Source organism: Pseudorca crassidens, chromosome 15 (genome assembly GCF_039906515.1).
Source record: "Pseudorca crassidens isolate mPseCra1 chromosome 15, mPseCra1.hap1, whole genome shotgun sequence".
Classification (NCBI taxonomy): Eukaryota; Metazoa; Chordata; class Mammalia; order Artiodactyla; family Delphinidae; genus Pseudorca; species Pseudorca crassidens.
Genome location: NC_090310.1, coordinates 42,525,023 through 42,538,648, shown reverse-complemented (window position 1 = coordinate 42,538,648; position 13,626 = coordinate 42,525,023). Strand labels below are relative to the sequence as shown.

General features: G+C 38.6%; 1 protein-coding gene across 4 annotated transcripts in view; it reads right to left on the bottom strand.

Moving 5' to 3' along the window:
- KIZ (kizuna centrosomal protein) overlaps positions 1–13,626 on the bottom strand; it is a 113,724-nt gene that overhangs the window by 67,742 nt on the left and 32,356 nt on the right. For all 4 annotated transcript variants that reach the window (XM_067707380.1, XM_067707382.1, XM_067707379.1 and 1 more), the window contains exons 5-6: positions 2,470–3,115; positions 1,778–2,093 (exon numbers count right to left, since the gene is read on the bottom strand). In XM_067707380.1, the coding sequence (XP_067563481.1) occupies positions 1,778–2,093; positions 2,470–3,115 (962 nt within the window). The remainder of the gene's footprint in view (positions 1–1,777; positions 2,094–2,469; positions 3,116–13,626) is intronic.

Sequence of the window (13,626 nt, the reverse complement as noted above, 5' to 3'; positions counted from 1 at the left end):
AGAAGAAGAGCAAATGCTAGAGAGGAAAGAAGAGAATGCAGGCCCCTCAAGAGCAGTGGGGAGTCGGCAAGCTAGCCAGCACCATTTAAGACCAGCATCGATCTATGCCTGGGGAGGACTTTCACCACAGAAAGTCAACAGACTCAAATTTGGTAACACGGACACAGAAAACCACCACTGCTGACTGACCTTTCATTCCGGGGGCATTCTATTAAAACAAACTTTCAAAAATTCCCCAAATGCCCCTATTTTCCAACAACTTTTGGAAAACTATATCCCAACATTTCAAGGAGCTTGGATTTAGGGTCACAGGAAACAGTCATTCTCATAGGAGAATAGGACATAGAAGGTTCTTAATTCTATACACACTCAACTTTTTTCATCTCAGAAAAGGACTGAGTCCTGGGTAAGTACACTAGTCCTCCATTTAGCCTACCAAAATACTAACTTGTCCAATGAACTTGTCCAATGAACTATAAAAAGAAGCCTGCAAATACAAACCTAAAATAGAAACATTCTCTTTTTAGTAATAAAGTTTCTAATGATGTATTAATAGTATGTAATACCCATATTTCCTCGATGAGGGAGAAGTATTATTACTGGAAAAACCCATCTGGCTTGCCTCTGCAATAAAGCCAGTCTCCCAAGGACAAGAACCACGTTGGTTCTTCCATCCACAGCGCAAATACTTTGTACGTGGATGCTCTTAATAAGTATGTCTTGAACATCAGTTTGGAGGCAATCAGACTATAAATTAAACTTTTCACCGTAAGTAGGTAATGAGTGGTAAGAGGCAATATATTAAAAGGTTCAATGGTGCTTTAAAGAGAACATGAACCTATGCATACAAGAACACCCGCCTGGCTTTTCACTGTTGCTGGGACTGTTGGAAAGAGAGAGACAGATGGTATCATAGTGTAACAACATTCTGGGGGTGGGGTGGGGTCAGCGAGGCTGTGTGGAGGGTCTGCCCCCATGGCCTATGTGCCACTCCTATGCCCCTGGCCTTGGTATCCTCATTTTAAACAGTGAGCTCTACCTCGGATTGTGTACTTAAGTTCCTTGTATCCCTAAGAGATTTGATGCTATTTGTGCTACTTTTATTGCAGAATTGGTTCTCAACGGTTTCCATGTTTTCTACAATTCCACTATCTCCGATCAACAGTAAAAAAATCATATATGAGCTTTTATGACTTGGATATTATAAGTGTTCAAAATATATAACACCGATGTTCCTATTTACCCTTAAAGACTCCAACGTCCTCACTTTTACATTCAGAAAATGAAAGCTGCCTTAGATATATAATTACAAAAACTTATTAATGCATATTTAATTGTATGACGAAAATGACACTCTGGCAAGGGATAGAAGGATTAAGCAAATTAATTAGATACAAAGTTCTTAGTCTCAAAAGCTGAATTCCTAGGAAGTTTAAGTGTTTGTCACCTGTGTTATTACAACTCCAAAATGACTGATTTTCCAAAAGGATGGTGGGTAGGGGGTGGGGGAATGACTTATGAATTAACCAGGGATTCTTTAGATATAATTATAAACTGCCAATCACCATGATTTCAATGATATTCAGGCTTTTAAAGCTATTTCATAAAAAAAAAAGAAAAGAAGAAAAGAAATTAGTCCTTATCTAAAAGACTATTTATGAGACTTAAGGAACTTATACATTCATGGCTGAGTGTTCAATAATATACTCCCAGTGGAATGGTCTCTAAAAATGTCTATAACTAAAAACAGAACAATGAAAAAAATTGAATGGCTTACTCTCTTGTTGGCGAGTTAGTGGAGGATTCCTTTTTTGAATCTGGAGAGCTCAGGGTTTGCAAAATATAATTATGTTTTTCAGTGGATGGGGCATCTCTTTCTTGCTTGGAGTGAATTAAATTTAAGGCCTCTATTCCATCTTCTTCCTCCACCGTGTCACCCGGATTTGGCTGTGGTTCTGGACTCCTTAAAATCAGATCCTCTTCACTTACAGAAACTGTGAGGTCACTGCTGCTGCTCTCACTCTCCTCCTCCTGCTCTTCCCACATTTTTCTGCAGGGCTCCTGTGCCTCTGGGTCCCGGAGAGGAGGATGATCTGTAACGGGGACATGAACAGATTACTGATCACTGACTTCAGGCGGTAGCAGGGGTGAGACGTCCTACCTCCCAGAGCAGAGCTGCTCATCGGTTAGAGACGTGTATAAACAATCCACAGCGAACTACAGTATTTTAAGACCCATGAAAAATATTTTTAAAATATCACAGTGCGTTTAAAAATCAGAGAATTTGCTCGCAAAAATATTTCCATGTACATAGTTAACTCATTAGAATGGAATTTGTTAGCAAAGTCACTACTTTGTTTTTTGACAGATACAATTAGACAGTATTTTGTATTCTTACATAAGACCATCACCACCCAAAAAACTAAATACCAACAAAAATCAGCAAACCATTTCAGCCTCTCACCCCACCTGAGGAAGCTTCCCAGGCAGGATGCTTCTCTTGAGAACACTCGATTTCAGATGCACTGTATTCTGAGCCTGACGGCAGAGAGACTGGCGGTCTGGCTCTTTCTTCCTCAACTTCAATATGCTCCCGTGTCAGTATTTCTCCCTCTGATCCCTCTGATCTGCTGGAACTGTCACACTTTAAATCAGTGGTTCTGTTCTCTGGACTTAATCTCTCCTGTAATGGGGAATGGAGTTCGGCAGACTTTCTGCCTTCAGATAAATTACTCTTGCCCTGACGTGCGTTGCTTCCTATCTCCAAGCAATGAGTTTGTTCCTCCTCAGACAACGCGCTGGCTGTGACTGGCGTTTTCTCACCCATCTGAAGAGATGTCTTTCCATCTATTCTGTCAGACTTATTTAAGCACTGTGTGTCACTATGAATTTGTACTACATAGCTGTCTGTCACATTACTGCTCTGGGCTGTCTGTTGGTGTGAATGTGGGTCAGGAATTGAAAAGTTCTTTGTGGGTTGGGGAGATTTCTGCTCTGTACTGAAATCTCCAACGCCTGAGACGGCTGACACTTGGCGGCCCATAAAGATTGTTGCTGGTTGATACAATCCTCTTGACGCGGCGGTCCCTGAGTTAATTTCTGCCGGCATTACAACCTGCACCACCAAAAGACATGAAAGTTAAACAGGGTTGTGTATGAACAATGAGGTTATTTAGGTTGTTTTCAGAAATGAAATTAGGTCAGGAAGCAGGACCAATGAAAGCACCACCTACCATGTTCTATAAAACTCATGGCTTCCTACAAAATGAATGACCAAAAAACAGTACAGTCCACACTATTTAATTGTAATAACAATATTGGTTCACAAAGCAAATACGGTCAGGGAACTATGGAATCTATATTTTTCAAAAAGAGATACATACATTGCATTGTACAGCTATGTGAATGTATTTAATGCCACTGAACTGTACACTCAAACATGGTTAAAATGGTAAATTTTCTGTTACGTATATTTCACCACAATTAAAAAAATAAACTTTGAGTTCTAACCACTTTCCACAGAGAAGTGCATTTGATGAAGCTAGAGAGGTACTTGAACAAAAAAACCGGGGGCATATAAAGGACTATTGGGGGTTTCAAAACTCTATTTCTAGTAGTGTGGGTAAAATTAAAAAACTTCCAATAATCACATATTCAAGACTGCATTAAAATATAATGCATATGTGCAAAATAATCTAATTTCCTGTCAAACTGAAAATAACAGCAGTTTTTTTCTGAACAACTTCAAGTAATTTTAAAGACATTTAAAGCAATTTAAATTCACTGGCATGTCTATGGGGAGTATGAGCATTGTCTCTTCTTTAAAAAGAGAGAGAGGAGGAGACGAGGGTGGGATGGGAAAGAGAAACAGAAGCAACTGGTTCAGCGGCTTGATCAAGGACACACAATGGGAAGCAGAACTGGAAGTAGCAATCATAAAGCCTTGAAGAAGTTAAGTGTTTTTCTTCCAAAGGGACCAAAGCACCTCCACATACATAATAGCATTTAGTCCACAGAGCACTATAGGTTGATGGGGAGATGCATCTGCACCCCTCCTCTGCAGATGGAAAAACTGAGGCCAAAATTTTCAGAGAAAATGTCATTCACATAGCTGAAACAGAATCTAGGTCTTACTTCCCTTCAAACATACTGTCTCTTCTATTTCTAAAGATAAAACAAACAACTTTGAAGCAAAAACAAATGAAAAGGGATGTCAGAGAAATGGTGGAATAAGGACCTCTCAAAATTCTCTGCTCTGTAAAAGAAACAATAACAGTGGAAAACATCTTCAGAATAACTTTTCAGAACTCTGGAAATTAACCAAAGGCTTGCAGCAATCTGAGGAACATTTATTCAAGAAAAGTAACTGAATCTTGGTAGGAACAGCAGTACTTCACGGTATTTTAGCTTGCCCTATTCGCATTTCCCCCTCCTCCAGTCTGCGGTAACCTTGAAAATCAGCAGCCTGTAATCACAGCCTGTAAACCAGCACCCTTATAGACACTGAAAGGAGTAGAAAAGGACTGGAACTCTTTCAAAGCCCCATTCCCAGAGAACTGACATTATTTGACCTGTCTAGTAGCTCCCTGGAAGACCACCCTCACAAGACTGTCTTTATTTGACCTGACTTGGAGCTGACACATTGTGAACAGCCTTTCCCTGGGGGTTATTTGTCAAAAATAAGCAGAGGCAAATGTTTAACATCAAGGCTGCCTAAGGCAGTGGATAACAGTTGGGCAAACAATAGGCTAACTAAAATAACTTAAAAGGAAAAGTTGGTGAATGAGCTGTCCACAGGGGGTTTGAAAAGCTCCAGCATATTCCTGGAAACCTAGACTGTGGGCATGCTCACTAAAAGTCCTGAGGGGGCGCTGGTTCTGGAAGGAGAGAGATTTGCGGCCTGTGCATGCGCAGTGCAGTTTGCTGCCCAGGCTGTCCGGCTCCGGCCGAGGCGGTTCCACACCAGCATGACTTCGGTGCCGGACCCAGTTTCCCGCCACCTGACCATGCTACTGGGAGACGCCCCACCTCACTGTCACTCGGAGTTTTGTGGGGGTCAGGCGTACAAGAGGACTGAGGTTTGCTTGATACGTGGCGTGTGCGAGACTCCTGAGGACGACTCCAGAACCATGGGCCTCCGGCATCCAGGTCATTGAGATTCCACATATAAGTGACATCATATGATATCTGTCTTTGTCTGACTGACTTAATGAACTTTTAATGAACAGCATCCATGTGGCTGACAGGGTCTCGGTGCTCAGGCCAGGTGTCAGGCCTGAGCCTCTGAGGTGGGAGAGCCAAGTTTAGGACACTGGACACCAGAGACCTCCCAGCCCCATGTAATATCAATCGGTGAGAGCTCTCCCAGAGATCTCCAACTCAACGCTAAGACTCAGCTCTACCCAACGGCCTGCAAGCTCCAGTGCTAGCCACCCCATGCCAAAGAACTAGCAAGACAGGAACATAACCCCACCCATTAGCAGAGAGGCCGCCTAAAATCATAAGTTCACAGATCCTCCAAAACACACAACCGATGCGGTCCTGCCCACCAGAAAGATAAGAATCAGCCTCATCCACCAGAACACAGGCACAAGTCTCCTCCACCAGGAAGCCTACACAACCTACTGAACCAACCTTAGCCACTGGGGGCAGACACCAAACACAACAGGAACTATGAACCCGCAGCCTGAGAAAAGGAGACCTCAAACACAGTAAGTTAAGCAAAATAAGAAGACAGAGAAGTAGACAGCAGATGAAGGAGCAAGGTAAAAACCCCACCAGACCAAACAAATGAAGAGGAAACAGGCAGTCTACCTGAAAAACGATTCAGAGTAAAGATAGTAAAGATGATCCAAACTCTTGGAAATACAATGGAGAAAATACAAGAAACGTTTAACAAGGACACAGAAGAACGAAAGAGCAAACAATGATGAACAACACAATAAATGAAACTAAAAATTCTCTATAAGGAATCAACAACAGAATAACTGAGGCAGAAGAACGGATAAGTGACCTGGAAGATAAAATAGTGGAAATAACTATCACAGAGCAGAATAAAGAAAAAAGAATGAAAAGAATTGAGGACAGTCTCAGAGACCTCTGGGACAACATTACATGCACCAACATTCAAATTATAGGGGTCCCAGAAGAAGAAGAGAAAAAGAAAGCGTCTGAGAAAATATGTGAAGAGATTATAGTTGAAAACTTCCATAACATGGGAAAGGAAATAGTCAATCAAGTCCAGGAAGCACAGAGAGTCCCATACAGGATAAATCCAAAGAGAAACACACCAAGACACGTATTAATGAAACTATCAAAAATTAAATACCAAGAAAAAATATTAAAAGCATCAAGAGAAAAGCAACAAATAACATACAAGGGAACCCCCATAAGGCTAACAGCTGATTTTTCAGCAGAAACTCTGCAAACCAGAAGGGACTGGCAGGACATATTTAAAGTGATGAAAGACAAAAACCTACAAGCAAGATTACACAGCAAGGATCTCATACAGATTTGATGGAGAAATTAAAAGCTGTAAAGACAAGCAAATGTTGAGAATTCAGCACCGCCAAACCAGCTTTACAACAAATGCTAAAGGAACTTCTCTAGGCAGGAAACACAAGAGAAGGAAAAGACCTACAATAACAAACCCAAAACAATTAAGAAAATGGTAATAGGAACATACATATCGATAGTTACCTTAAATGTAAATGGATTAAATGCTTCAACCAAAAGACACAGACTGGCTGAATGGATACAGAAACAAGACCCATATATATATGCCGTCTGCAAGAGACCCGCTTCAGACCTAGGGCACAAACAGACTGAAAGTGAGGGGATGGAAAAAGATATTCCATGCAAATAGAAATCAAAAGAAGGCTGCAGTAGCAATTCTCATATCAGACAAAATAGACTTTAAAACAAAGACTATTACAAATGACAAAGAAGGACAGTACATAATGATTAAGGGATCGATCCAAGAAGAAGATATAACAATTGCAAATATTTATGCACCCAACACAGGAGCACCTCAATACATAAGGTAAATGCTAACAGCCATAAAAGGGGAAATCGACAGTAACGCAATAATAGTAGGGGACTTTAACACTCCACTTTCACCAATGGACAGATCATCCAAAATGAAAATAAATAAGGAAACATAAGTTTTAAATGACACATTAAACAAGATGGACTTAACTGATATAGGACATTCCATCCCAAAACAACAGAATAGACTTTGTTTTGAAGTGCTCATGGAACTTCTCCAGGATACATCATATCTTGGGTCACAAATCAAGCCTTGGTAAATTTAAGAAAATAGAAATTGTATCAAGTATCTTTTCCGACCACAATGCTATGACTAGATATCAATTACAGGAAAAAAACTGTGAAAAAAAAGCAAACACATGGAGGCTAAACAATACACTACTAAATAACCAAGAAATCACTGAAGAAATCAAATAGGAAATCAAAAAATACCTAGAAACAAATGACAATGAAAACATGATGACCCAAAACCTATGGGATGCAGCAAAAGCAGTTCTAAGAGGGAAGTTTATAGCAATACAATCCTACCTCAAGAAACAAGAAACATCTCAAATAAACAACCTAAACTTACACCTAAAGCAGTTAGAGAGAGAAGAGCAAAAAACACCCCAAAGTTAGCAGAAGGAAAGAAATCATAAAGATCAGATCAGAAATAAAAGGAAATGAAGGAAACAAGAGCAAGGATCAACAAAGCTAAAAGCTGGTTCTCTGAGAAGATAAACAAAATTGATAAACCATTAGCCAGACTCATCAAGAAAAAAAGGAAGAAGACTCAAATCAACGGTTAGAAATGAAAAAGGAGAAGTAACAACTGACACTGCAGAAATACAAAAGATCATTGGAGATTACTATAAGCAACTATATGCCAATAAAATGGACAACCTGGAAGAAATGAACAAACTCTTAGAAAAGCACAACCTTCCGAGACTGAACCAGGAAGAAATAGAAAATATAAACAGACCAATCACAAGCACTGAAATTTAAACTGTGATTAAAAATCTTCCAACAAACAGAACCCCAGGACCAGATGGCTTCACAGGCAAATTCTATCAAACATTTAGAGAAGAGCTAACACCTATCCTTCTCAAACTCTTCCAAAATATAGAAGAGGTAGGAACACTCCCAAACTCATTCTATGAGGCCACCATCTCCCTGATACCAAAACCAGACGAATATGTCACAAAAAAGGAAAACTACAGGCCAATATCACTGATGAACACAGATGCAAAAATCCTCAACAAAACACTAGCAAACAGAATCCAACAGCACATTAAAAGGATCATACACCATGATCAAGTGGGGTTTATCCCAGGAACGCAAGGATTCTTCAATATATGCAAATCAATCAATATATATACACCATATTAACAAACTGAAGGATAAAAACTGTATGATAATCTCAATAGATGCACAAAAAGCTTTCAACAAAATTCAACACCCATTTATGATAAAAGCTCTTGAGAAAGTAGGATAGAGGGAACGTACCTCAATATAATAAAGGCCATATATGACAAACCCACAGCCAATATCGTTCTCAATGGTGAAAAACTGAAACCATTTTCACTAAGATCAGAAACAAGACAAGGTTGCCCACATTCGCCACTATTATTCAACATAATTTTGGAAGTTTTAGCCACAGCAATCAGAGAAGACAAAGAAATAAAAGGAATCCAAATTGGAAAAGAAAAAGTAAAACTGTCACTGTTTGCAGATGACATGATACTATACATAGAGAATCCTAAAGATGCTAAGATGCTACCAGAAAACTACTAGAGCTAATCAATGAATTTGGTAAAGTAGCAGGATACAAAATTAATGCACAGAAATCTCTTGCATTCCTATACACTAATGATATCTGAAAGGAATGATATCTGAAATATCTGAAAGAGAAATTAAGGAAATACTCCCATTTACCACTACAACAAAAAGAATAAATACCTAGGAATAAACCTACCTAAGGAGACAAAAGACTGGTATGCACAAAACTATAAGACAGTGATGAAAGAAATTAAAGATGATACAAACAGAAAGATATACTATGTTCTTGGATTAGAAGAATCAACATTGTGAAAATGACTATACTACACAAAGCAATCTACAGATTCAAGGCAATCCCTATCAAACTACCATTTTTCACAGAAGTAGAACAAAAAATTTCACAATTTGTATGGAAACACAAAAGACCACAAATAGCCAAAGCGATCCTGAGGAAGAAAAACGGAGCTGGAGCACTCAGGTTCTCTGACTTCAGACTATACTACAAAGCTACAGTAATCAAGACAGTATGGTACTGGCACAAAAACAGAAATACAGATGAATGGAACAGGATAGAAAGCCCAGAGATAAACGCACGCACATATGGTCACCTTATCTTTGATAAAGAAGGCAAGAATATACAGTGGAGAAAAGACAGCCTCTTCAGTAAGTGGTGCTGGGAAAACTGGACAGCTACATGTAAAAGAATGAAATTACAACACCCTGTAATACCATACACAAAAATAAACTCAAAATGGATTAAAGCCCTAAATGCAAGGCCAGACACTATAAAACTCTTAGAGGAAAACATAGGCAGAACACTCTATGACATAAATCACAGCAAGATCCTTTCTGACCCACCTCCTAGAGAAATGGAAATAAAAACAAAAATAAACAAATGGGACCTAATGAAACTTAAAAGCTTTTGCACAGCAAAGGAAACCCTAAACAAGACGAAAAGCCAATCCTCAGAATGGGAGAAAATATTTGCAAACAAATCAATGTACAAAGGATTAATCTCCAAATTATATAAAGAGTTCATGCAGCTCAATATCAAAAAAACAAACAACCCAATCCAAAAATGGGCCAAAGACCGAAATAGACCTTTCTCCAAAGATATACAGATTGCCAACAAACACATGAAAGGATGCTCAACATCACTAATCATTAGAGAAATGCAAATCAAAACTACACTGAGGTATCACCTCACACTGGTCAGAATGGCCATCATCAAAAAATCTACAAACAATAAATGTTGGAGAGGGTGTGGAGAAAAGGGAACCCTCTTGCAGTGTTGGTGGGAACGTAAACTGATGCAGCCACTATGGAGAACAATATGGAGGTTCCTTAAGAAACTAAAAATAGAACTACCATATGACCTAGCAATCCCACTACTGGGCATATACCCTGAGAAAACCATAATTCAAAAAGAGTCATGTACCACAATGTTCATTGCAGCACTATTTACAACAGCCAGGACATGGAAGCAACCTAAATGTCCATCGACAGATGAATGGATAAAGAAGATGTGGCACATATATACAATGGAATATTACTCAGCCATAAAAAGAAACAAAATTGAGTTATTTGTAGTAAGGTGGATGGACCTAGAGTCTATCATACAGAATGAAGTAAGTCAGAAAGAGAAAAATAAATACCATATGCTAACACATATATATGGAATCTAAAAACAAAACAAAACAAAAAGGTTCTCATGAACCTAGGGGCAGGAGAGGAATAAAGACGCAGATGTAGAGAATGGACTTGAGGACACGGGTGGGGGAAGGGTAAGGTGGAACGAAGTGAGAGAGTGGCATGGACATACATACACTACCAAATGTAAAATAGATAGCTAGTGGGAAGCAGCTGCGTAGCACAGGAAGATTAGCTCAGTGCTTTGTGACCACCCAGAGGGGTGGGATAGGGAGGTTGGGAGGGAGACACAAGAGGGATGGGATATATGTGTACGTATAGCTGGTTCGCTTTGTTATACAGCAGAAACTAACGCAACATTGTAAAGCAATTATACTCCAATAAAGATGTTAAAAAACAAAAAAAGAAAAGTCCTGAGAAGGGCCTAAGCTGTCACCTCAGGCTTACCTTTCAAGGTAAGCTCTGGGCAAGCACTGACATGAAGGCTAAGGTGGAGCTGGAAACTGCCTGGATGAGTGCCAAAGCCCCTTGGTAAAGACTGTGAGAATTACAGGTTTCAGGCATTTGAAGAAAGCTCTGTCTAATCATTAGCTGGTTACTAAGCTAACTGAACAGAAACTTCAGTGACCACACATGACAAAGAATACAGACTTTACACAATTCAGAAAATCACTAAGCAAGCAAACAAAACAATAAACTCTAGGAAGGGGTAAATTTGACGTTCATTTTATTATTTAAAATGTCCAAAAGTTAACAAAAAATTATGAGATGTTGAAAGAAACAAGAAGGTATGATCCATACACAGGAGGAAAAAAAGCAGTCAATAGAAACTATCCCTGAAATCCTGAGGAAAAAGAACAAAGCAGGAGACATAACCCTCCCAGGCTTCAGACAATGCTACAAAGCTACGGTAATCAAAATGGCCTGGTATTGGCACAAAAACAGACACATGGATCAATCTAACAGAATACAGAGCCTAGAAATAAACCCACACACCTAGTCAATTAATCTTCAACACAGGAGACAAGAATATACAATGGGAAAAAGCAAGTGGTGTTGGAAAAGTTGGACAGCCGCATGTAAATCAATGAAGTTAGAACACACTCTCACACCATACACAAAAATAAACTCAAAACGGCTTAAAGACTTAAACATTAAGACATGACACCATAAAACTCCTAGAAGAGAACACAGGCAAAACATTCTCTGACATAAATCCTACCAATGTTTTCTTAGGTCACTCTCCCCAGGCAATAGAAATAAAAACAAAAATAAACAAATGGGACCTAATCAAACTAACAAGCTTTTGCACAGCCAAAAGGAAACCATAAACAAAATGAAAAGACAACCTATGGAATGGGAGAAAATATTTGCAAATGATGCGACTGACAAGGACTTAATTTCCAAAATATACAAACAGCTCATACAACTCAACAAAAAAACCAAATAACCCAATCCAAAAATGGGCAGAAGACCTAAATAGACTTTTTTCCAAAGAAGAAATACCGATGGCCAATAGGCATATGAAAAGATGCTCAATATCGCTAATTATTAGAGAAATGCAAATCAAAACTACAATGAGGTACCACCTCACACCAGTCAGAATGGCCATCATTAAAAAGTCTACAAATAACAAATGCTGGAGAGGGTGTGGAGAAAAGGGAACCCTCCTACACTGTTGGTGGGAAGGTAAGTTGGTGTAGCCACTATGGAAAACAGTATGGAGGTTCCTCAGAAAATTAAAAATAGAATTACCATATGATCCAGCAATCCCACTCCTGGGCATATATCTAGATAAAACTATAATTCAAAATGACACATGCACCCCTGTGTTCATAGCAGCACTGTTCACAATAGCCAAGACATGGAAACCATCTAAATGTCCACTGACAGATGAATGGGTAAAGAATATGTGGTACATATATACAGTGGAATACTACTCAGCCATAAAAAACAACAAAATAATGCCATTTGCAGCAACATGGATGAACCTAGAAATTATCATACTAAGTGAAGTAAATCAGACAAAGACAAATATCACACAGTCTCACTTACATGTGAAATCTAAAATATGACACAAATGAAACTATCTATGAAACAGGAACAGACTCACAGATATAGAGAATAGACTTGTGGTTGCAAAGGCGGAGGGAAGGTGGGGGAGGGATGGAGTGGGTGTTTCGGATTAGTAGATGCAAACTAGTATATATAGAATGGATAAACAACAAGGACCTACTTATAGCACAGGGAACTATATTCAATATCCTGTAATAAACCATAATGGAAAAGAATATAAAAAAGAATGTATATATGTATAACTGAATCACTTTGCCGTACAGCAGAAAGTAACACAATATTGTAAATCAACTATACTTCAATTCTAAAAAAATTTTTAAAAATAAAAATTAAAGAAATTATCCCTGAGGAAGCCCAAATGTTGGACTTACTATACAAAGACTTTAAATTAGCTATTTTAAACATGTTCAAAGAACTAAAGGAAATCATGTCTAAAAGAACTAAGGGAAAGTATGGGAAAAATGTCCAAACAGAGATGATTAATAAAGAGATAGAAATTATTTAAAAGACAGAACCAAACAGAAATTCTGCAGTTGAAAAGTACAGTCACCAGAATGAAAAATTCACTAGAGGGGCTCAGCAGCAGATATGAACAGGCAGAAGAAGGAATCAACATACTTAAATACAGATCAATTATGATTATCTAGATTGAGGAAAAGAAAGAAAAAATAATGAGCAATGAACAGAACCTCAGAGACCTGTGGGATACCACTAAGCATACCAACATATGCATAATGAAAGTCTCAGAAGGAGAAGAAAAAGAAAGACACTATAATTTTGAAGAAATAACAGTGAAATCTCTCCAAATATAATGAAAAACATTTACACATCCAAGAAGCTCAACGAAGTCCAAGTGTAATAAATTCAAAGAGATCCTCACCTAGACATATCATAATCAAACTACTGAAAGCCAAAAAGAGAGAATCTTGAAAGCAAAAACAGGGAAGTGACTCCTTACATAAAAAGGATCCTCAATAAGAGTAACAGGTGACTTATCATCAGAAACTGTGGAGGCCAGTAGGCAGTAAGATAACACAGTCAAAGCACTGAAAGAAAAAGACTATCAGTCAAGAATTCTATAGCCACCAAAATGTT